This window comes from Scyliorhinus canicula, chromosome 7 (assembly GCF_902713615.1).
Source record: "Scyliorhinus canicula chromosome 7, sScyCan1.1, whole genome shotgun sequence".
Taxonomy (NCBI): Eukaryota; Metazoa; Chordata; class Chondrichthyes; order Carcharhiniformes; family Scyliorhinidae; genus Scyliorhinus; species Scyliorhinus canicula.
In genome coordinates, this window is record NC_052152.1 from 181,778,541 (window position 1) to 181,804,589 (window position 26,049).

Sequence of the window (26,049 nt, forward strand, 5' to 3'; positions counted from 1 at the left end):
TTTCAGTCAGGAGAGATGAATTGTAAGCACATCTTTGTCGGTCACTGCTGCAGCTTAATACTTGCTGATATTAATTGTCGCTATCCATTCACAGAATGGAATATCTGCAACTTGTTCCAAACTTTCACAGCAAGTTTATCTGGCATCCATTCACAACAAACTGATTAACCGTTTGCTGCTCCTGTATGCTCAGAGCAGCGTGGCATTTCTCAGGATAAAGGCAATGATGTATTGCATATCCGATCAACAAAAAGAACTGTAAAGTCTGTAAAATTTTCAGTGCCTGCATGTCCTTAAAGACAGCCGCTCCTGTTGACGGGATCTTCCAGTCTCACCGATGGGTTCCCTGGTGGTGGAGACTGTGCAAAGGCAAATTGCGTTGACATCAGCGGGGCTGGGAGCAACAGCATGCTCCTGGGGGTGTCATGAGGGGTGGAAAATCCCAGCAATCATGTCAGTAGATTTTGCATTATTCTGCATTAAAACCCTGAATGGTCAGTTTTATGCTATTTGTCCCCTTAGGATTGTCAGGTCAATATGGTGGATGAATCTATAATCAATGCACATTATTCTACAAAATAATTGCTGCTCTACAATTGTTCATTATGCTGCATACTCTTGTCTATAATTACTGTTGATCGGTTTTAAGTAGAAATTTTATAATTGCTACTTTTAAAAGAATGTCTGTGAACACCATAAATGCAATGCTTCAACTTGGATGAATTGTCCAAAATTCATAATGAAAATATTTTAAGCTGAATAATATCAAAATTGGCACACAATTTGGTGACGTGCGATTTTCCCAGAAATTGTCAATCAGGTGGGAAAAGAGCTATTGGGGCTGCCAAAGGCAATGGTGGCTTTTCCTGCCGTATACTTGGAACTTAATGCCAGAAACCTTCAGGCACAGCTTCCACACATTATCGCTGGTGAGGAGGCTGAGGCTTCTCAAACTCATTCCAGCTGCCCCTCTATGCCAAGGAGGAGGTCAGGGGCCCTTGGGCATCCATAAGGAGGAAGATCAGCTGGTTCAGACCCTGGGCTCACTCACCCAATGATACCGCTTGTGTCCGGCCCATTGGAATCCCTTCTTCCTGTGACCACTTCGGCTCCAGCTCCGCAGGGTGAGTAAGGTGGCACAGGAGAATCCCCAATGCAGACTGAGGCCCTCCAGAGGACCCCCGCCAAGATCATCACAGATAAGAGGGTATGGCAGACAGCAGGCTGCCTCCACTTCTGCTGAGATGCAGCCGATGCACAGATCATAGCAGCATGGTTAGAAAAGCTAACAAGCTCTAGTTGTCCAGCGTGGGCACAAGTGTTAAGCACTTGTACGTAACCTTTACCTCTATAAATAAATCTCCGCTAATTGCACCCTTTCTATGGTTCCTTGGTCTGATGAGCTGTATGCCTGTAATCCCAATCTGAAAACTGGATTCCTGAACCAGAAAGAGCCAGGGTGCCCAGTCAGGGCTTCCTCCACGTGCTTGGTGCAAGATTTTCAGCACACTGGTGGCGTCCCTTCACAATGACACATCTCAGGTGCAGGCTTTGTTCCAAGCTTCACTCCAAGGCCTTTCACTCAACCTGGTCAATGGGGGGGTGGGGAACAGACATATCAATATGGACCTCAGCATACAGCTAGAGTTAGGGCCAATGTTCCATTGCCAACTGTCCAAGGGAATGTATTTGCTTTCCCAGTCAGTCAATGGTGCAGGCACACCGCGGTAGTTAGCAATCAGTGGCACCCACACACATAAGTGGTGCTGAAGTGGGCATGATTGCGTGAGTAGTTAGACACCACGCATATCAATTGAGTTTATAGCTTAATGGTCTTGATTACTGGTATATCTTTCCATTAGTTTCGCCCTTGTCAGCAAACCATCCCCAGAAGCCACACCACCCCAAATGCCACCCCTTTCCCCTGCCCCCATGAGTTGAGTAGACCTGTCAGACAACAGTCTAGGCCCAGGCTTTTTCAGGCTTCCCCCAGGTCAAGTAAATACTCCTGGCAATCTCAAAATTGAGGCTGGGGGGAAAACAGCCCTTAAGTGGCCAGTAATGGTTGGCCTTAGGGATTCCAATGGGGCAAGGGTGGGCCTGCCATTGAGGTCTTGCCCACCCAACGTAAAATCGCTGCGCGATTGGAGTGGGCGGGAACCAAGTGGAAATCCTTCCTTCAATTCCATTCTCTCCCATCGCCTGCAAACCTGATGGTAGGGGTGCATGAAATTCATTTGATATATCTCCCACTGTGCAAGCCTGTTTGGATCTTCCTAAATTTGGCACAGACTTCACATTTTTTGGCTATACCTCCCCAAATTGGTACCATCTGCAAATGGTGACACCAACAACAGTAGTCACAACCCGGAACCCGGCTGCAGGCCACTTCCTGTCAGAATGAGGAACGTTTTGTAACTCCCAACCTCTGTTTCTGTTTTGTACCCATCTTTCAATGAATTCTGTTATATAACACAGAGAATGCTATGGAAACCTTTCCCCTCTTAGTATACATATTTTTAAACTTTTTAATTAAATGCAGAACCATCTAAGAATTAATATCCCACTTTGACATGTATTCAATTGCACGTATTATTTTACCCTTAAGTTAGAAGGGCACAATATTATTGTGCACTTTTATTCTTACCTGAAATTTTTGTCGTAATGCGGGCTGTAACTGGTAGCCCAAACCCTTTCACAGTGCTTGCTCTTATTGTGAAAGAGTACGTGGTTCCAGGGTAAAGCCCAACAAACAAGTGATGTGTCTCATTTCGTTGTTTGAACACCCTCCCTCTTTGGCTGGACAGTTCCACATTAGGGTCAAAGGACCCAGCGGCCTTGTAGGTTATCTGAAAAGAAATAAAAGCCATTTTTATAAACTGCAGATTGCACAAACAGAACTTCTGTCATGGCCCGTTTGCTATTGGAAGAGATCTGAAACATTGGCACCAAATCTGCTATCTCCATCCGGCCCATGATGTGTACAGACAAAAATTCAACTGCTAGTGAATGAGCCCATTACAGATATCATTCAAATCAGCTCAAGTGACATCCAGACATTGAGAGACAGGGGCCTATGATGTATTTAATCATGAATTATTCTTATGGAGCTTCTCTCTGAATTTAATCATGGACTGCAATTTCAAGTGAGCTGTCAAATTATTATAACTTTGCATTTCCTCCTCATAACCTGCTTCCCTTCGTATGGTTAAGGAATATGAGCGTGTCAATTTGTGAAAACAGAGCATTGTTTTGCATCCTTCTTGACACATCGCCACATTCTAACTTAACTTGCTGGAAAATAACACAATTCCGACACAGATTTGCTCAACAGGCTCATCGCACAACATCGCAACCATAATTTCATCAGATGGTAAAATGCAATCGCTTTTAAAGGCAAATATACGGCATTTTATCTCTAAATCAAACACAATGTAATGAGGTTACATTTTTGGGAGGGATGTACTGTCAATAAAAAAAAAGAGGTTGGTATGCTCGTAGAGTAAATGGGAAATATAATGATGTTTTATGATAATGAAATATAAAAACTATCTAAAAGCTTCACAAAATATACAACAATAAGATTAAATACAAAGATTATACTTTCAACTTTAGATGTGCAGAAATTCTAGTACTGTTGCTAATAACAGGATGGATAGTGTGTATTTACTATATAAATTTATTGCTTCTCTTATCGTTGATTTTCAAGCCTCAAGAAGCTAAATATTTATTTCCTTCTGACAGGATATCACTGCATGATTTCTGATATGGTACGCTGCAAAAGAGAGCATTATATTGAGATGTAATGTTCTAGAGAATGCATTGGAAACTGCAACACAACAAACAAATGCTTTCATTTGTCCATCAATATTTATGAAACATAAAAGTACAATAATGAAAGTATAAATTATAACGTGACAAATTTTTGTATGTCTATACTCTGCAAGTATTCTTTTGGAGAAAAAACACTGCTGGTACATCAGTTGCTGGAAGTAAATGTCACACTCACTCACGTTGATTCCTGAAGTAAAATGTCATGGTGCATATAAATTATAGGATATTTTACAAGGTATATAGATATGAAATATTACTGTGCAAAGAATAGTATTAGTTTCTCTGAAGACAAAGCCGGATTCAATATTTTATACCTTTCTATTTCCCGCATTGCTTCCATCCAAATGTGTTTTCATTTTTCACCAAAATAAATTATTCAAGATAATCTCAGGACCAGCTAAGAAGACATGAAGAATGCTATCTGCCTGGTTTCGAATATGCGTTCTCGTGTTGAGAGGCCAAGTTATGTATTGTGTGTTCTGAATTGGCTGTAAGGGTATAATATGAAGTGACTTTTGCTACTTTCAGTCTGATAGGCAAAGGCACAACCCAAGACAACTGCCAATTCACATCTTTTCACAGTCAAAGAGGCCATAGTATTGGAAATTAGGGGTCCGTTTTGAAGTCGGGTCTCTGGTCAATGGTTAGAGAATACAAAAGGGAGCTTTGCTTTGCAATTAACTGTACTATTCCTGACTTAGGAGGGTTTGATACAGAAATGGGTAACTGAAGTGGGATGACTTACAAAATATAATTTTTAATTCAAAGCTTTCATTTTATACAACACAAGGTAACAAGAAAGAATAAACACATTTGCATACATAAAAAACAGCTAACTTACCACAACCCCTTGCACAACCTAACCCTTCCTCCCCATCCACTCTCTCCCCTTAACTAACAGTGACAACTTCCTTGAAATAAACAATAAATGGCTGCCACCTCCGAGAGAACCCCTTGATGGCTTCGCTCACAGTGTACTTGACTTTCATGAGGTATAGGAACACCTCAGGTCCCCCAGCTACACCGAGGCACTGAGTGGGGACGCCAACCCCCACCCAAACAGTAATCGCCTCCGGGCAATCAACGAGGTGAAGGCCTACTAGCTTTTTATGATTCATGCATTAGGACACCTAGATCACTCTGTATTTCACTCACCTATAGTCTCTCTCAATTTAGATAATAACCTGCCTTTTCATTCCTCCTATCAAAGTGCATGACCTCATACTTCCCCACATTAAACTACTTTGCCATGTTTGCGTCCACTCACCCAATCTATCTCTATCCCATTGCAGAATCATAATTTCCTCATCACAACATTCCCTTCCATCTATTTTCGTATCATCGGCAAATTTGAAAACTTTGCATTCTGTTCCTTCCCCCAGTTCATTAATGTAAATAGTGAGCAGATGTCCCGAACCCTGGCACCGGGCAGGTAACTCAGCCATCAGGACTCTCCGTCCTTCAGTTCAAGACCATTACAGTGCTGAAATGGAAAAGTAACCACAAAATGTGACCAGTGGCTGGAGCTCCTGGTCTCATTGGTAGGATATAACATTAGAAGGTGCATTCACTGACCTTGGCCACTCATGTGAGGCCACTGAATGTCTTGCGGCACTGCAGTCAGGTTCTAGGGGCTTGACTCCTGTCATTTACCTCCACAACTATCTTCTCCCATTGCCTTCTAAGCATGTGTTGGATAACATCTTGGCCCCTTGCAGATACAGACTCCACCTGCTACACCAAAACCTTGTGTGCAACATCAAAAAACCAGGAGCACATTGCCTCCACATTGTGCCATTCCTCACTGTTTCCCTCGTCATCTGCTTGCATAACTCAATGGCCCCTGCACCATCCAAAATGTGTCTTCCTTTTAAGAAATTCTTGAAATGCCTCCAGGAAGTAATGATTCTGGGACCCCAGTTGATGTGTGCAGGCAAAGAACAAAATGATTCACACAGAAATCAGACTAAAGAGCAGACACCACAAAGTTAATCTGCTCTCTGCATTTCAATCAATGGTGCGGCTTAGTCAAGCATTGCACATTTTCAGAGCTATCCAATTTAGCACAAGAATGTCTTATTCTATTCTGTATTTTTGCGCTGAACATTCATCTTTTGTAACTCTTATTTCTACTTTTACCAGCCTTGTGAAGGTTTTGAGATAATTCCTGAAGACATTCCTGGAATTATTTTCTCCTTAAACCAAAAACCGAGGACACAATGTTTCAGTTATCTATTTTCAACACTGAAAGTAATATGTGTACTCTGCAAGGTAAAGTTTAGCATTAAAAATGAATCCCTGTGCTTCAGTGCTTGACACGGTTTTCATCAGTACTATTAGTTCCTGGGGAATTGAGGATTACCGTGTTGACTCTCAATCAAATTAGAACTATCGCATTGGTATCGTTCATGCTGAGCTGTAACTAGAAGATCTGCATGAATCACAATCAAACAATCTCACATATATATCCAATGAGACAAAGATATTAGTTCTGTTATCAGTTAGTGCTATGGTCTAGTGTTTCCAATGGTATATGCCATTCCTGTGCATACATTCTCCAATCCTTCCATTGCTCTATGCGTACCTTCCTGCAATTATAAAGTATCAAAACCCAAGAGGCAGAAAAGGATGATTGATAACAGTGTGTTACTTTACCTCGTAGAGGGTAATTATTCCATTAGTCTCATTTGGTGGCTTCCACTGCAAATATATCTTCTCTTCAAATGGACCTCCTTGAATTGATTCCAGGGGCACCAGATCAGGTACTGTTAGGCAGAAATGTAATAATAAGGGGGAACAGAATCAGTAGAGAGAAAAAAAAGCATCTTTGGTAAACCTGAAAATGGCTTCTGAGGGTCTGAAGCCCTTTCCAGTTATAGTAGTCTCTAATATGTATTCATACTCATTTGTAGCCAATCCCTTAGGGTATGTCCCAGGAGTGTATCCTTTAAGCTCTTTTGAATAGTTTATTGAATACCGAAATAAATGTCAGGGCATGAATCTTAACTAGACAACCAGCAATGTGTTGAGAAATTGTAAAATGATCTTTAAGCATAGGTACCCATTATCAGTCATAAGATTCACAAACTGATCTGTTTTCCAACTATCAAATACAAGGAAACAAAGTATCCCGCTATTCAAAGAAATAAAATTTATTAAAGAAAAAATCGTCATTAATTCATTAGTATTTTATTAATGCTGATTTTGTGATTGTGAGCAGTTTCATTCACCGATAGGCAGCATAAAACCTTTGAAACAATATAACTCTTCCTGTTAATGTCCATTATCTAATGCTAGTACTTCTGGGTAGGCCGAATGGCCTCCTTCTGCACTGTAAATTCTATGATTACGAACTATAACTGGTAGTGTAGGGGCATGGTACAGGTTTTAAGTGCTGACAGATTTCTGGTAGCAAACCTTTAGGTTTTATTTTGTTTCCTGCAACCACTATCAGGAGAGTGACAAGTTACAGCAAATGTAACTGCTGAACATCATTGGCATGCTGCTGGGTCTATTTTCCACCTGGGGTAGCCAGGCTATAGGTGGAAAGCAGCTGCTGGTCACTATAAAGTTGGGAGGTCTTTGGCCGCATGGATGAATGAAACATATCAAACAAACCCTCCCACATATATGGTGGCCTTCGCCTAATTAAGAAAGCCATGGCGACTCCCCTGCACAGTCCGGTTACAATCATTGTTGGGGCTTGATGACACATCTGATGCCAATAGCATATGTGAATCAGAACCCTGAGCATCTTTCAGTTTTGTAAGATCTGGGCGACTTTCCCTCACCTAAGTAACTCAGGACATTTCAATTGCCCATCCTCGCAGTTTGCATTGTGTGGATGGGGTTTAAAACCCCTGCTGTGTATTTCACTAGCATGTTTGCCATGTGTTTCAACATAGCAGCAAATCCATCCCAATACATTTACAAGTAATTTCATTGTATTCCCAATGCTAGATTATTTAAGTGGTGTTTGATAAGATGCTCGGCTCAATTCTAAAATATTACTGAAACACTTTCTGGGAGGAGGCTTCTGAGCATGGTATTTTCATTTAATTTATTCAAATGCTTGCTAATTAATTTGACATTACACAAGCTATAGTTAAATTATTCATGACATTTATACAGTGCAGTGAAAAAAACTAATTAAAAGGGTGACGCCTAATAAATAAAGCAAAGATAACTTGGAAATACGGAATGGCCCACTGTGTGGCAGGCAGTCGGCAAGATTACTGACACTGGCAAAGTTATCGACAAAGAGCGAGCATTAATTTGTTCTGCAATATGGCAAGATGCAGCCATCTGTTATGGTTAACCTGCAAGTAATCAAGCTGGCACAAGCCGAGCATTTAATTTGCTATTTCAATAACTTTTCTCCTCACCTTTGAGATTATGCATCCAGGGTTGGGGGTGGGGGGTAGGGGGGTGGGTGGGGTGTGGAGCAGATTCTCACTTTTACCTCTGGGAGAAACAGGAGGTTTAATACATATCAATGTGGAAATGAAAATTAGGCAGGGTATTAAAGTGGGTGGAGGTGGGGGGAGGGCAGTTAAATCCACAACCAGCTGTTTTTTTTGTCCTATGATGAAAGTGCAAAATTCAATTCTAATTGTTTTCTTTCACACACAGTTCCTGTATTAACCACACTGAATTTTGGAAGTGACCACAATTGTATTCCCTGCACTGGCAATTGAGGGAGTAGTGCACAATGTTTTTATATAACAGTTTTCACAAAAACGCGATATCTGAATATTTATAGATAAGCATAAATGCAAGTGGGCTGAGGTTCTGGACAGTCCAGCTACACTGGTGATACTAATCTCCTGCCATAATTCTGATTGGACACCAGTATAACCATGATGCCCTGCTGTTTCGGGAGTTACTGCATAGGCTTGTGAGGGGCAGAACTTGCATCTTCTCATTACATGGTAAATGATGGACTGAGAACAGTGACAGAGCCAGGCACTGAGCCTTATAAAGCTGAGAGTTCCTACTTCTGCACCTCAGTTGAGACTCAACTTCCTGGGGAAGTTGGTACACCCAGTGAAGAGATGCAATGTGGCGTTTAGCCCGCCTCATTTCACTGGGTGTACCAATGTCTTGCAAGTTCTGCCCCTCACAAATCAATGCAGAAACTCTCCGAAACAGTGGGGCATTATGATTATGTTGATCTCCAATCAGAATTATGGCAGGAGATTAGTGCACATCTCCACCCAACTCCACCCTCTACTGAGGAGCTAGCTTCAGAGCCGGATGTGAATGCCAGATGCCAAAACGGTACTGTACTCTTGAATCACTGGACTTGATACAGAATTCCTGAGTTGGCCAGGAGGCCAGACTTTTCAGAGGTCAAGCATTCTAAATATATATATTTTTTTAATAAACATTTTATTGAGGTATTTCTTTGGCATTGTAACAGCAACAAAATCAACAATGTACATAACAAGGAAAATATTAACATAGTGCAAATACCACCTCGCTCTCCCACAGGTCCTACCATTGCATACCCCCCTAATCTACGCTAACCTAGATTAGCGCCCCCCTTCTGCTGATGATTAATTCTCTGCGAGGAAGTTGACGAATAGTTGCCACCTCCGGGTGAATCCTAACAGATACCCTCCAGGCAGAGGAAGCCAGCCATGTACGAAAGCCAGGTCTCCGATTTCGGGGGCTTTGAGTCCCTCCATGCTAATAATATTCGCCTCCGAGCTACCAGGGAAGCAAAGGTCAGAACATCTGCCTCTTCCCATTCTAAATATCTTGATGGTATTAATAATGCCATATCACAAAAAAAATGAAATTGAAATTAAAATCTTAAAGATCAATATTACTCATTGTTTCCTGGTTATCTCTGTTCCACCTGTTCTCACTCAGCTTCTCTTCTATTTTACTGTTGGATCAATAATATGCGTGCTTACATTCCTGTAGCTTTTGTTTTTGTTGTCAATTATTCCACCTCAAATATATCCATTCATCTCTGTCTCTGCTATGCAATTGTTTCTTTTGAAAACCAGTCTGTGTGGTTAATTATTTTGCTAATTGAGGCTCAAGACATCGTTATTTGACTTTGTCTGATCACCAAAGCAATCATCTGACACCATGATATTTTTATCTAAAGTCACATCCAATGCCAATTCAGCAAATTATATCATCAGGCAAGCAGACACTGCAGAAATGAGATATCTTGTGGTGTTGGAAGGAGTAATAGGTATACTGTCAAGTTTTGATGAAATACCAATGGCATCCCAAATACATCTACTCCGCACCTAATTTTTCTCTGTGATTATACACTTCCATGTTTATTTTTTAATGGATATGGATCTGGTATGATACACAGTACATCAATGCAAGACTAAAAAAAGTAATATTTCATTTTCCAATGATTCATCATGTTGATGCAATCTCCAATCTTGCCATATACATTCTTTACTTCTCTAACAAGCCAGTTATTGCGGTTATGATTTTGGTATTTGTATTAAGTGTCTGCAAATAAAATTATACATTTTAAATAAAATTGTGCAGTTTATACCTTATGGATTTTGTTATCTTCACATATTGGGATTACGCTTGTTTCAATATCTTCTGAAAAAATATTGATTGTTTATTAAAATTCTTTCATGGGATGTGGTCTTCGTTGCCCGTCTTTAATTGCTCTTGAACTGAGGGGCTTGCTCATCTATTTCCAAGAGCAGTTGAGAATCAACCACATTACCGTGGGTTTGGAATCACATGTAGACCAGGCCAAGTAAGGACAGCGGATTTCCTTCCTTAAAGGACACTCGTGAACCAGATAGGTTCTTACAACAATTGACAACGGTTGCCATGGTCACCATTACGGATACCAGGGGCTGGATTCTCCGAGCCACCAGACCTGTGTTCCTCAGCGGCAAGATTCACTACTTCCGCCTCTGGTCAATGGGATTTCCCATTGAAGCCATCCCACGCTGTCGGGAAACTCAAGGGCGGGGATGTACTGCCGGTAGGAACAGTAAATCGCAAAAGGCAGAGAATCCTGGCCCAGTTTTCAATTCCAGATTTTGTTAATTGATTTTCAATGCCACAGGATTTAAATCCCCAAGGGCAGTAATGTTACCCTCTGGAATTCTCAATCATTTCACTATGCCATTGTCTCTCCCAGTTAGTATCAATTATGATTATTAGTGTATATTTGCATAATATTTGTTGAGTATTTAAGATAACTGGGCTATAAATTCTCACATCAATATTCCTTCCAAAACTATTTTGTAGTGTAGGTGTTTGGTATGTTGAGAGTTATAATCCAAATTAAATGTGCTACCTAAGGTTTTATGATTGGACTGTATCTCATGGTGTATGTAACAAGGCCTCCCACTGTTCTAAATGGTAGAACAAGGGCTCGCTGCTACAAATAGTTGATAAGTAACTGTAATCTTCAAGTCTGCAACCAAGTGTCTACTTACAAAGGTAGAACTTGCATCAGTTTCTAACTGCCAAATGATTAATAATCAAGAAACAATTGTGTCTGTGGCTTTACTAATGTGCGAGCATCTTCTTTAGCATGAAGTCCACCATTGGGATAGTTAACAACAGATGCGCATACATATACATCTAATTAATAAATATAGGCAAAACTAAATCTTCAGGATTGAATTTGCTAAACTAAATCTGTATCATGGCACTTTGATTGGTTAATAGCTACTTAAATAGGGCTCTTCTTATTTGAAACAATGATTTATACCCTCTGCTGAAACGGAAGAGTAAATTAGGTTGATTAGCAGAATAGTATATGTGGCTTCAATCGTGTTCGCATTTCCCTTTAAAATTAGAGTTATCTGTCTTCAGATCTTAATGTCACATACCCTATTAAAGCTGAATTTTATGTAGATTTGCTACGCATTCAGGATGTTGTAAGTCTACATTCAGGCTGTTAGTATGCATAGCAGGCTATTGCTAATCATCATTTTCAACAGAAAACCAACTATTTGTCAATAACTGTTACAGGGGATTGACATTTCGCAGAATGTAAAGACACAGCACTGTTGTGAGTGTATGAGTAATGTCAGTTTAATTGTAAATCAAATGACAAGGAACAGGAATATAAATATATAAACGAGTAAGCCATTTAACATCTCAAACCTAATCTGTCATTCAATGAAATTGAGACTGATCTGTGACCTAACCCCAATAACCCACCTTTGCCTATAACCCTTCCCAAAATACAAAAATCTATCATTCTCAGATTTAAAATTAACAATTGTCTAGCAACAATTGCCATTTGTGGAAGATAATTCCAAACCCTTAAAACCCTTTGTAAGTAGAAGTATTTACAAACTTCATTCCTGAAAGGCCTGTCTCTAATTTTTCAGAATATGCTATTTTGTCCTAGACTTCACAACAAGCGGAATTGTTTTTTCTCTATCTACCCTATCTGTTCCACTTAATATCTTGAAAATGCCAATCAAATTGCTATGCTACTGGGGCTGGTTTAGCACAGTGGGCTAAACCACTGGCTTGTAATACAGAACAAGGCCAGCAGCGCGGGTTCAATTACCGTACCAGCCTCCCCGAACAGGCTCAGGAATGTGGCGACTAGGGGTTTTTCACAGTAACTTCATCGAAGCCTTCTTGTGACAATAAGCGATTATTATTATTATTACTTATCGCCACAAAGGAATTAAATGTATTATCTCTAAATTTGCAGATGATACAAAGTTGGGTTGGAGGGTGAGCTGTGAAGAGGGTGCAGAGATACTTCAGCGGGATTTGGACAGGCTGAGTGAATGGGCACATGCATGGCAAATGCAGTATAATGTGGATAAATGGGAGGTTATCCACTTCGGTAGCAAAAATAGGAAGGCATATTGCTATTTAAATGGGTGTAAATTGAGAGAGTTGGATACTCAGTGAGACCTTGGCGTCCTGGGATGGCGGGACTCTCCTATGAGGAGAGACTAAGTCGGTTAGGATTATATTCATTGAAGTTTAGAAGAGTGAGAGGGGATCTCATAGAAACTTATAAAATTCTAACAGGATTAGACAGAGTAGATTCAGAAAGAATGTTCCCGATGCTGGGGGAGTCCAGAACTAGGGGTCATAGTTTGAGGTTAAAGGGTAAACCTTTTAGGATTGTGGTGAGGAGAAATTTCTTCACCCAGAGAGTGGTGAATCTGTGGAATTCACTACCACAGAAAGAAGTTGAGGCCAAAATGTTGTGTAATTTCAAGAAGGAATTAAATAGTGCTCTTGGGGCTATAAGGATCAAGGGATATGGGGGGAAGGCAGGATCAGGGCATTGAACTTGATGATCAGCCATGATCATAATGAATGGCGGAGCAGGCTCGATGGGCCAAATGGCCTCCTCCTGCTCCTATTTTGTATGTATGCTTCTATGTATCCTTCTAAATTCCAGTGAATACAACCTGACTTAGTGTAATCTTGTCTCATCTTTTAAATCCTAGAATATAGGCAGCATTCTGGTAAATGTACTCCCTGCAAGGCTGTTATATTCTCTAAATGCCACAAAGAGAAAAGGTATGGAGCTGTCACACACTTGGATTTCTTACAAACATGATGAGAGGCTTTATTAAGACTTGTTGCTCATACAAATCTAAGATGGAAAACTGAAGCCCGCATAAACTGTTGATGTCACTACTGATTATGTGACATTCCGCCAGCAAGGGTGTATTCCTTAGTAGATTAGACCCCTCCCCTTATTTCTTCAGTACAACAACAACTTTTCTTAGGTTTAACAACAGACCGACTACACATTAGAACCTGGAATCTGACTACTCGGGATCTTTGAAGTGTCTGCTTTTTCTTTAGTAGATGGTACTTCCTGTGAAATTCCTTCTGTGTCCGTCTCCATAGGTATTACAAAGTCCTCAGAAAATGAATGTGAATTTGTCTCTTTGTTTGGTCTCTATTCAGAAGCATCACTGCTTAGATTTTACAGAAAAATACCTCTTGAGACGTTTCAGCGATTTCACTTTGTGAAGCTAGCAGTTGGTCAGTATAATATTGTCAAACTCTTCCATCATCCGTCTGGATGGTGTATGGTATTGGACCTGTTTTTGCTAGGATGACAGCAGGTATCTATTTCTGGCTAGCACTCACTCTCCTTGAGTGAATACTCACTTTTTAGAGTTTTGTTCCCTCCTGTTGTTGTTGTTTGACAATCTCTGAAGTAGCAGGTAGTATAAAAAAATTGCTCTTAGGTTTCTGTTTAAAAGCAGCATTGCTGATGAACTCTGTGTCATTGCCTATATGTGGCCGGATTCTCCATTTCTGAGGCTAAGTGTTGATGCCGGGGCAGGATTAGTGGCGTTCTACAACAGCAAAACTGGCGCCAAACCGGGACCAATCCATGAACCGTTGAGGGGCTAGCACCAACGCCATGTGGAACACGATCGATTCCAATGATATGCCAACGGCGTTTACTGTACAGGCAGAAGTGGAACGCATTGACTCCGCTTTCGAGGCACAGGAGAATTGCGATTTGGCGTGAACTTGGCACCCGCAATAATTTCGACATCAAAACCGATTCTCCCCCAATTGCTTTTCGCCATTCCGGTGTTTCCTGACGTAGAATCCAGCCCATGGTGTTTCAGTATGACATCAAGACAATGTATCTTGGTCCTTTGATGCCTTGATCAAATCCCTAAGTGACATATGAATTGCTCAGTCAATCCATTTATTGCAGGATGGTACGGAGCTGACTTATGTGCTGTGTACCATTTCCTTTTAAGTAGTCTTCAAACTCCTTAGAAGTGAGCTGAGTACCATTGTCACTTGCAACCTGCTCTGGTCTACCTAATCTTGCGAATATTTCATCTAACTTGTCACTAGATTGTTCTGTCAACAGGGTTTTCATGATCACAACATCCTGGCATTTGGAGAGTGCATCCTCAATCAGACCAGGGCAGTCCCTGTGTATTCTCCGCCATGGCTGTGTCAGCCATTCCAATGGATGTAATGGTTACAGAGGTGGAGTGTTCTTTAGTTTTGGAGAGAATTGTCATTGCTCCATTTCCTCTTCGATTTGAGTATCTAATCCTGGCTTCCAAAAATAACTGTGTGCCAGTTACTTCATTCTCACCACACTAGGATGTCCCTCATGTTTGATGATAAAAGATTTTATTACGCAAGTAGGGAGGAATAATTCCCCATAATAAAACTCCATTCCTCACTGTCAGCTCAAGTTTTCTTGAGATGTAGGGCTTGCGGTTTGGATTTGTAAGATGTATGTCTGTCATCGTTGCATTTTTGACTATGTTCATAAAGCTCTCCATCACTGGATCAGTTCTTGTATATCTCTGTACTTGACAAGAAGTCACAGGAACATTATCCATGTGTGAGAAATATTGAATGTTGATGACATTTTCTTTAGGTTCTTGCTTGATTTGTAATGGCAGTCTTGACTAAGCAATAGCATTTTGCATGTTGCTCGGATTTGAGATATAGAATATCGTACTTGTGTGCCAATAATATCAAAGACCATCTCTGTATCCTACTAGCTGCTAAAGAAGGTAACTTCATACAGCCCAAAGATTGTCATCAAAGATTGTACCCGGCGAGGCGGGGGGTCCCGGAGGGATGGAGTGGTGTGAACCACTCCGGCATCGGCCCACCCCAAAGGTGCGGAATACTCCGCACCTTCAGGGTTTAGGCAGGCGCCAGAGTGGTTTGCGCCCCGCCGGCTGACGTGGATGCATTTGGCGCCTTGCCAGACGGGGCCGAATGGGACTCCGCCGGCCAGCACGGGTCCGCGCATGCGCGGGGGTTCACCTTCGCGCCGGCCATCACGGAGGCTGACACGGCCGGCGCGTAGGAAAAGAGTGCCCCCACGGCACAGGCCCGCCCGCGGATCGGTGGGCCCCGATCGCGGGCCAGGCCACTGTGGGGGCTCCCCCCGGGGCCAGATCGCCCTGCCCCTCCCCCAGGACCCGGAGCCTGCCCGCGCCACCAGGTCCCGCCGATAAGGGACCTAGTCTAACTTATGATGGCCGGACCTCCATAGAACGGGCGGGACTTCGGCCCATCGCGGGCTGGAGAATCGCCGGGGGGCCGCTGCGAGCTGCCGGCAACTGGCGCGGTGTGATTCCTGCCCCCATCGAATCTCCGGCGCCGGAGAATTCGGCGGCCGGCGGGGGCGGGATTCACGCCGCCCTTTGGCGATTCTCCGACCCAGCCGGGGGTCGGAAAATCCTGCCCTAGGTTTCTGACCAAGTCGGGGGTGGCATTGCTTTCATGATGCTCAGCCCCTCCAAAGCACCGTACTCGAGGAGTACGCCGCTCCACTTGTCGATGGCCTCAGGACATTGCCTGAAACCCGCCCCCCGATGCTCTGCCCCCGACCAGCCGTGTTCCTGATGGCGTCGGCTGCGTGTGGTCTCATCCGTCGGGAACTCGGCATGGCAACTGTGGATTCAGTCCAGCACCGTCACAGTCGGAGGAGGGCCGATCCACGGGCAGGGGGGGGACATTATTCGGGGCTTGAGGCACTGTGGGGGGTGGTCCGGTGCGCTCGAGCCAGGCAAAGGGGTGGCACTATTTTGCAGGCCGGGTCCGCGAGGGACCTTTGCCATGTAGCACAGTGCGGCCGCTGTAGGCCAATGCCGTGCGCATGCGTGGCCATGGGCCCGGTAATTCTCTGGGGCATATCGGCAGCTGGAGCTGGGTGCTCTATGCTGGGGAATTGGTGGACGGTTTGTGCCATTTCTTTGGGTGTCAAACGCCACCGTTCTCACGCCGGTCTGACATCGCCCCAGAATCAGAGAATCAAGCCCATGATGTTCAAACCTTTTTCTAGCTGAGCGTAATTAGTTCCTGCGCTAGTAAGAGTTCGTGAAGCAAATGCTATCCATTGTTCCTCTCCTTGAAGGCCTTATGTGCGAGACAACTGCACCAACCCCATAGGCTGACACATCACAAGCAAGTTGTAACTTCAGCTTGGATTTGCAATGAACCAATAGTTCTGATTTCTTGAAGGCTTCTTTTAGCCAGTGTCATGCTCGTTTGGTACATAACAAAGTGCGTAAAGGCATTAATTGCGTTGCTAAATTTCGAATCAATTTACCATCTGAGGACATGATGTTTTTAAGATTTATGTCCATTTTCGTGACTCCTTGTGCAAGCCATCTTTCTTGATGATTGGACCCAGGTAGTTTAAAAAAAGATTATTGAAGTTTCCAATTTTACCAAATATTACAAACGAATTAATTTTTTTTTACAGATCTACAGATACAATATACAAGAAAAAGTACAAAACAAAAAATACAAACCCCCACAACCCATCCCCCCCAACACCCCCTCTCTCCCCAGCAGCTGGCAGTGATTAGTTCCTTAAAATAGGCAATAAAAGGGCGTCACTCCGGTAGATTCCCTCGACCAATCCCCTCATGGTGTACTTGACCTTCTCCAGGTGCAGAAACTCCATTAGGTCCCCTAACCACGCTGAGGCGCTGGGTGGGGTTGGAGACCTCCACCCCAGCAGAACTCACCTCCGGGTGGCCAACAAGGCAAAGGAAAGGACATCCCTCTCCGCCCCTGTGTGCAGCCCTGGCGTGTCTGGCATCCCAAAATGGCAACTAGCGGACAGGGCTCCAATTCGACATTGAGAATCACCAACATGGTGCAAAAGGAGACCCAAAATCTCACAGGTTTGCTACAGGACCTTGTGTATGATGGGCTGGGCTCCTGTAACAGCGCTCATACCCATCACCCATCTCCAGGAAAAAAAACGCTCCTCTTCGCCTTGGTCAGGTGTGGCCTAAAAATTACTTTAAGCTGGATCAAGCACAGCCTCGCACAGGAGAACATGGAGTTCACTCTGTGGAGGGCCTCACTCCTGACCTCATCATTTACTATGGGCTCCAGCTCTTCCTCCCACCTTGATTTCACCCCATCCACCAGGCCCAATTCCTCTGACAGGATCTGCCCATAGATGCCAAATCTGCTACTCTCCTCTGACCCCGCAAGCGAAAGGTTCCTTTTCATAAGAGACGTTGGACGCGCCTCAGCGAATGTCTGGAATGCCTTCTGTACAAAGTTCGAAACCTGTAGCTATCTAAACGGATTCGACCCCATGAGCCTGTATTTCCCCATAAATTCCTCTGAGCTGGCAAATCTCCCTTCCAGAAGCAAGTCTCCTAAACTCTCCAGCCCTTTCCTTCCCCATTCCCCAAACAAGGCATCCAGCCTCGTCGGCTCAAACAGGTGATTGGTACAAATAGGGGCCAACTTCAACAAAGACCCGAGCTTGATGTGCTGCCTGAACTATCTCCATATCCTCAAAGTGGAAATGACCACCGGTCTCTTAGAATATTTTGTCGGCGAAAACGGGAGCGAAGCTGCCATCCAACCTAGACTCCTCACCTGACCTCGCTTCAACCTTCACCGAAGTGGCCCCCAGGTCACTACACCAACCCAGCACCTTTTCCAAGTTGGCCGCCCAATAATAAAAAAGCAAATTCGGCAACACCAGGCCACCTGATTGTCTGTCTCTCTGTAAAACTGTCCAGTGAATTCTCGGAATCTTACCTGCTTTCAACTTACTAACCCTCCCAAAAAAGGATTTAGGGAGTAAGACAGGAAGACATTGAAAAAGAAACAAAAACAGTGGAAGAATATTCTGTTTGATAGACTGGACCCTGCCCGCCAAGGACAGGGGAAGGTTATCCCACCGTTGCAGAATAGACTTTACACATCAGGCTGGCGTAGTTCAATTAATGGAGCTAGGCCAAGTCTCGGACACCCAAATACCTGAAGCTTGAACCAGCAAGGCGAAAGGGAAGCACTCCTGGGTTGGCTTCCCTCCCCAGGGGTCCATCGGAAAATACTCGCTCTTACCCAGATTCAACTTGTATCCCAAAAAAGAGCGAAAACTCTTCAGTAGCTTAATTATATCACCCATAGTGGAGACTGGATTCCATCAAACTAATTGGTGAGTCATTGGCACCCCCCTAATTATCTCCTTCCACTTTGCTGAAGCCCTCAAAACCATAGCCTGGGGCTCAATCGCCAATACAAGTAGAAGGGGAGACATTGGTCACCCCTGTCTCATTCCCCTACCCAGTTGAAAGTACTCTGAATTCAGAGTGTCGGTATGCACCCAAGCCGAGGAGGCCTTATGGAGTAACCCTATCCATGAAACAAACTCTGGTCCAAAACCAAACCTCTTCAAAACTGTAAACAGGTTCTTCCACTGCACCCAATTAAATGCCTTCTCGGCACCCAAAGACACAACCACATCTGGATCAGGCCACGCAGGCGGGGAGAGAACTACATTTTTTACGCAGAGGGTGGTGGGTGCCAGGAACACTTTGCCAGCGGAGGTGGTAGAGGTGGGCACGATAGCATCATTTAAGATGCATCTAGACAGATATATGAACGGGCGGGGAACAGAGGGAAGTAGATCCTTGGAAAATAGGCGACAGATTTAGATAAAGGATCTGGATCGGCGCAGGCTGGGAGGGCTGTGCTGTAATTTTCTTTGTTCTTTTCTTTGTTCTACATTTAACAGTGGCCGGATTTTAGACAACAGCTGCCGGCCCTGAACAAATCCTGTCTGAAATTCACCTATCACCCCAGGGAGACAGGGCTCTAACCTCATTGTTAGCACCTTAGCCAATACCTTGGCATCAACATTCAACAATGAAATAGGATGGTACGACCCACATTCTACAGGATCCTTATCTTTATTCAACAGCAGGGAAATTGATGCCTGCATTAGTGGCGCCGGATGGGAGCCCTGGATCAGAGTCCATCAGCAACGGGATCAACTGTCCAGCAAATGTCGTTTAAAACCCCACCGGAAACCCATCCAATCCTGAGGCCTTACCTGTTTGCATCCACCCTTTAGCTGCTAAGAGTTCTCCAGGACCTAATGGTGCCTCTAACTCTTTAAGCTGTCCCGCCCCATGTATTTCCATTACTATTACCTAAATCACGACCCCCTGCCGACATTGGTCCCACCCCTCCCATATAACATAGGCAAATCCCAAATAACAACAAAGTTATACAATGTACAAGAACCCCCCCAAAAAACTATCCGATAAACAACCATAACAGTCCCCAGAGAACCCCTTCAACTGAGTCCAGGGGTGAAATTCTCCGACCCCCCCACAGGGTCGGAGAATCGCCCGGGGCCACCGAAAATCCCGCTCCCGCCGTGGCAGAAATTCTCCGCCACCCGTGAATCACTTTCGCCCCCAGGATATTGTTTCTGTGCCCTACCAATGAGATCTCAGCCTCCAAAGAGGCGATTTCATTGCTGTGTATCGGCAAAGTTTCCTCTGCTCCCTTCACCCTGCTTTTTCACAGCCTCTGGGAATTTCTCCACCTTCTGTTGAATCAGACCAAGTGCCCCTCAATCGACTTTTTGAGGGTTTCCATTTCACCAGCCCGAGTTTATCGAAGTGCTTCGCAACCTGCTTCTCAAACTCTGAGGCTATTGCCCCCATCAGAATATCTGGCCTGACATGAGCGGCCGCACCCGCTGGAGTTTCATCAGCCACCTTCTCTTCTGCTGAGCCATGCGGACTCCCCAAATCCGTTGATGGATTTCCACTTGCAACTTTCATTCCACCAGTCTTTTTGAGATTATCGGCAATCTTTCCTCTACAGGCTCACTAAACCTTTAGATGGGCCGAGTTTGTTGACCAAAATTCCCGGGGATCCGGGAAAAAAGGACCAAACTTTAGGCCCTCTGGTGTTTGATTTGCGATGAAATAATGTTGAAATCTTTCTTCATACGAGTTTGAAATCTCACAGTCTTAATCAAATTCAGCCATGGCACACGTTTGTTCTGTCGTGTCCAGGGTCAATACTTAGCAAACATTCCTCCATTCCATTTTGTTTTTATCTATGAAGCAAGAGACCTCCTGATCCACAATGCAAAATATTTTTTTTCCTTTTGCCTGGACTTTCTTATTCTTGTTCTTATTCGGGTAGTAGTTTACAAGACTCAAAAAGACTTTTGAATCCCCGTTCCCGCAGTCCGCTTCACTTCACCGCGTGCTTGGTTCCTGTAGCCTACAGTCTACCCACTACCAACGCAAGCAAGTCTTCTTCAAACTGTTGTTTGATTTACTCACAGTTGTGCTCGTTTTTTATTTGTTTCTTTAAACCTTCGACATCAGTGGCTTTCCTTTCTATCAGCGTTTGATCCGATCCCAAGAATCTTCTCCTCCGCTCTTGTTGCCATCTCTACTCTGTCAACAATTCTGTCCTTCAGCAGTTTTATTCTTGCCTCAAAAACTCATCACCAGTTTTCTCTTTCGTTATATTTTGTTATACAACAGGCTGCACGGTGACACGGTGGTTAGCACTGCTGCCTCACAGCTCCAGGGACCCGCGTTCAATTCCGGCTTCAGGTGGCTGTCCGTGTGGAGTTTGCACTTTCTCCCCGTGTCTACGTGGGTTTCCTCTAGTGCTCCGGTTTCCTCCCAAAGTCTAAAGATGTGCAGGTTAGTTGGATTGGCCATATCTTTTTATTATCTTTTTATTTAGTTGTATTGGCCAAGCTAAATTACTGGGTTATGGGGATAGGGTAGAGGCGTGGGCTTAAATCGGGTGCTCTTTCCGAGGGCCGGTGCAGACTCGATGGCCGAATAGCCTCCTTCTGCACTGTAGGTATTTGATTTTGCTTCCCTCCCCAATGAACTGAACAAGTTCTATGCCCATTTTGAACAGTCAGCCAATAAATCAGTGCCACCGACCATAACAGCCTTGGACACACCCATACCCACTATTACAGCCTTGGAGGTAAGAGCTGCCTTATAGAACATAGAACAGTACAGCACAGAACAGGCCCTTCGGCCCTTCTTGAAAATAAACCCGCGGAGCCTGCACTGACCAGCTGGTGAGTGTATTCGCAGATATCTTCAACACCTCACTTTTCTGCTCCAAGGTCCCTACCTATTTCAAGAGGACTACCATAACACCAGTACCAAAGAAGACCAAGGTAGCGTGTCTCAACGACAACCGACCGGTGGCCCTGACGCCTGTTATCATAAAATGCTTTGAGCGGCTAGTCATAAGGCGGATCAACGCCAGCCTCCCAGATGGCTTCGATACATTGCAGTTCACCTACCGCGGCAACCAATCCACAGCAGATTCTATCTCTCTGGCCCCACAATCAACGCTCGAACATCTCGACAACAAGACCACCTACGTCAGACTGCTGTTCTTAGACTACAGCTCCGCCTTCAACACCATTATGCCAACAAGACTAATAACCAAACTCTGCTACCTTGGACTTGACCCCTCCCCTGTGCAGCTGGATCCTTGACTTCCTCACCAACAGACCGCAATCTGTCAGGACAGGTAACAGCACCTCCTCCACAATAGTCCTCAACACCGGAGCCCCACAAGGATGTGTGCTCAGTCCTCTACTGTACTCCCTGTACACACGACTGTGTGGCGAGATTCAACTCCAATTCAATTATAGATTTGCAGATGATACAACTGTGGTGGGTCGTACCTGAAACAAAAACCAATCAGACTGCAGAAGGGAGATAGATCACTTGGTTGCATGGTGTATCAAAAACAACCTCACTCTAAATGCTGGAAAGACCAAGGAACTGATCATCGACTTCAGGAATCATAGCACGACACCCCCCCCCCCTTCCCCCCCCCCCCCCCCCCCCCCGTCTACATCAATGGCTCTGAAGTAGAGATGGTCGATAGCTTGATGGTCACCATCACCAACAGTCTGTCCTGGTCCACTCACTTTGATGCAACAGTCAAGAAAGTCCAACACGTCTCTAAACTGCAGGGTGTGGTGAACTCAGCCCAGCGCATCATATAAGCTTGCCACTCCCACATTGATTCTGTACACACCTCCCGCTGCCTCAGGAAGGCAGACAGCATTGTCAGAGACCCCTCTCACCCAGGCTTTGCTCTCTTCCAGTCCCTTCCATCAGGCAGAAGGTACAGAAGTCTGAAGACCCGCACATCCAGACATAGGAACAGATTCTTCCCCACAGTTACCAGACTCCTCAGCGACTCTCCCTTGAACTGATCTGTTCCCTGTAAGAACATTATTCATGATGCCCTATGCTGCTCTTGTTTGGCCTTGTTCTGCACTGTAACCAATCACTACTTGTTGATGCACCACTGTCCATGTACTCTGTCAATTATTCTTTTGTCTACTATGTGCGTACTGTGTATGTTCCCTTGACCGCAGAAAAATATGTTTCACTGTACTTCAGTACATGTCACAATAAATATCAATCAATCAATTCATTTTTTTTGCTGCTCTATAGCATTGTTGATTTTTGAAAAAAAAAACATATAGCAATGTAAATCAATCAGGAGGGGTATTCCTGAAGCATTCATGTTGAATTTCACTCAAAGTGACCGGAACATGCAACATGATAGATCTTGTGGGACAATAGAACCATAGAAGATAGGAGCAGGAAGAGGCCATTCTGCCCTTTGAGCCTGCTCTGCTCTGCCATTCGTCACGATCATGGCTGATCCTCCAACTCAATAGCCTAATCCTGCTTTCTCCCCATAACCCTTGATCCCAAGTGCTTTTTTTGCCGTCACTTGAAAGTATTTAATGTCTTAGCCTCAACTACTTCCTGTGATAATGAATTCCACAGGCTCACCAATCGTTGGAATCAGTCTGGTAAAACTTTACTGCACTCTCTCGAGAGCAAGAACACCCTTCCTCAGAAAAGGAGACCAAAACTGCACACTATGTTCTAGGTGTGGTCTCACCAAGGCCCTATATAATTGCAACAACACATCCCTGCTCTTGTACGTGAAAGCTCTCGCAATGAATGCCAACATACCATTAGCCTTTTTTACCGCCTGCTGCACCTGCATGCTTACCTTCAGCGACTGGTGCACAAGGACACCCATGTCCCGCTGCACACTCCCCTCTCCCAATTTACAGCCATTCAGGTAGTAATCTGCATTCCTGTTTTTGCTTCCAAAGTGAATAACCTCACATTTATCCAAATTATACTGCATCTGCCATTGATTTGCCCACTCACCCAACCTGTCCAGATCATGCTGAAAGATCTCTGCATCCTCGTCACAGTTCACCCTACCACCCAACTTGCAAAATTTGAGATGTTACATTTTGTTCCCTCGTCCAAATCATTACTATATATTGTGAAAAGCTGGGGACCCAGCACTGATCCCTGTGGCACCCCACTAGTTACTATCTGCCAATTTCAAAAGGACCCGTTAATTCCTTCTCTTTGTTTCCTTTCTGCCAACCAGTTCTCTATCCATAGTTCCTCAATTCTTGTGATGGTCCCATGCCAAGAGATATAGTTCATGTGATCAGCTATATACAAGAGCATCAAATATAGGCTTGGAAAACCACGGCCCAAATGGTAATTGGAAAATAGTTGGTGATCGCTGTATCAAAAGGGAATGACAATATTCCATTGTTGAGTATATTAAAATCGGAAATTGACTGACTTTTTGTCTCTCATGAAATCAAGGGGTCTGGGAGCATGTGGGAGGGTGGAGTTGAATCAGAAGCTCAGCCATGATTGTATTGGATATTGGTCCAGTTCAAGGGGCTATATGAGCTATGGAATAACGACAGTGCAGAAGGAGGCCATTCGGCCCATCGAGTATGCACTGACCCTTGGAAAGAGTACTCTACTTAAGCCCATGCCCCCACCCTCATTCTTCTGAACTCCAGCGAAAATAATCTTAACCTAGTCAATCTCTCCTCATACGTCAGACACGTCATCCCTGGAATCAGCCTGGTAAAACTTCGTTGCACAATCCCGTGAGGAAGAACATCCTTCCTCAGAAAAGGAGACCAAAACTGCACACAATATTCTCAGTATGGCCTCACCAAGGCCCTGTATAATTGCAACAACACATCCCTGTTCCTGAAATGAAAATCGCTTATTGTCACAAGTAGGCTTCAAATGAAGTTACTGTGAAAAGCCCCTAGTCGCCACATTCCGGCGCCTGTTTGGGGAGGCCAGCGCGGGAATTGAACCATGCTGCTGGCCTGCCTTGGTCTGCTTTCAAAGCCAGCGATTTAGCCCTGTGCTAAACCAGCCCCTGCTAAATCAGCCCCTATCCTTGAAACCTCTCAATGAAAGCCAACATACCATTGCCGTCTTTACTACCTGCTGCACCTGCATGCTTACCTTCAGCGACTGGTGCACAAGGACACCCAGATCCCGCTGCGCACTCCCGTCTCCCAACTTACAGCCATTCAGGTAGCAATCTGCCTTCTTGTAAATGCTTCCAAGATGAATAACCTCACATTTATCCAAATTATACTGCATCTGCCATTGATTTGCCCACTCACCCAACCCGTAACCACACCTCCAACCTGTCACCGTAAACCAGTAACCCCACCTAACCTTTTGGACATTGAGGACAACTTAGCATGGCCAATCCACCTAACCCGCACATCTTTGGATTGTGGGAGGAAACCGGAACACCCGGAGGAAACGCACCCAGACAGGCCGAGAACGCAGAAACTCCTCACAGACAGTCACCCAAGGCCAGAATTGAACCTGAGTCCCTGGCGCTGTGAAGCAGCAGTGCTAACCACTATGCTGCCCCGACTCCTGCTCATATTTCTTATGTTCTGAATGACCACACAAGAAGATAGCGATTATAGCGTTGAGTTGAAATAATTTTAGTTAGCTTTCAAATTCCAGGATCTAATAATGTAAGGAGTGAAAGATAAAAGCACATCTTGGGTGCTGAATATTACATCTGTCATTGGAAACAGCTATCCTCTATCACACTCAATAAACCATTCATTTTAATGTGCATATTTCTAATGTGCTCTGCACTTCCATTTCTCTCTGACCCACTCTATTAATTTGTAGCATTTCAACATCCAGTACGGCTTTCAACGATTTCAAACTGTAAATTCCAACTTTTTTCTTTCTTCTGCAAAGATACCCAGCTTTCATTTCCCTCCTCTGGCCTTCAAAATTACAATTCTGATCTGTGGCACTCAATAACCCGTGACTTTAGCTCACCTCGGTAATCTGTCATTATTTGTTGTCACTCTAGCCTTTATGAATATTAAACTGTGACCTTTTCCATTCCTCAAACAAAGATTTCTGCTCTTTCCAAATCAGAACTGATTTTTGGTCTCTGTGAAAGCCTAAAGGATTTCACTTGCGCTGCTAACTTGCTGAACCCAAATCCATCAAAATGTCACGAACAAAAGCAGGGCTACAGTACAGATTATTTTTATATTCATTTTTTTTAACATTCACTGAAACC

At 44.0% G+C, this 26,049-nt stretch overlaps 1 protein-coding gene across 2 annotated transcripts in view; it reads right to left on the minus strand.

Moving 5' to 3' along the window:
• Nucleotides 1-26,049, minus strand: part of ptprt (protein tyrosine phosphatase receptor type T) — a 1,581,811-nt gene that overhangs the window by 573,710 nt on the left and 982,052 nt on the right. For both annotated transcript variants that reach the window (XM_038803435.1, XM_038803434.1), the window contains 2 exons: nucleotides 6,490-6,599; nucleotides 2,648-2,849 (listed from right to left, as the gene is read on the minus strand). In XM_038803435.1, the coding sequence (XP_038659363.1) occupies nucleotides 2,648-2,849; nucleotides 6,490-6,599 (312 nt within the window). The remainder of the gene's footprint in view (nucleotides 1-2,647; nucleotides 2,850-6,489; nucleotides 6,600-26,049) is intronic.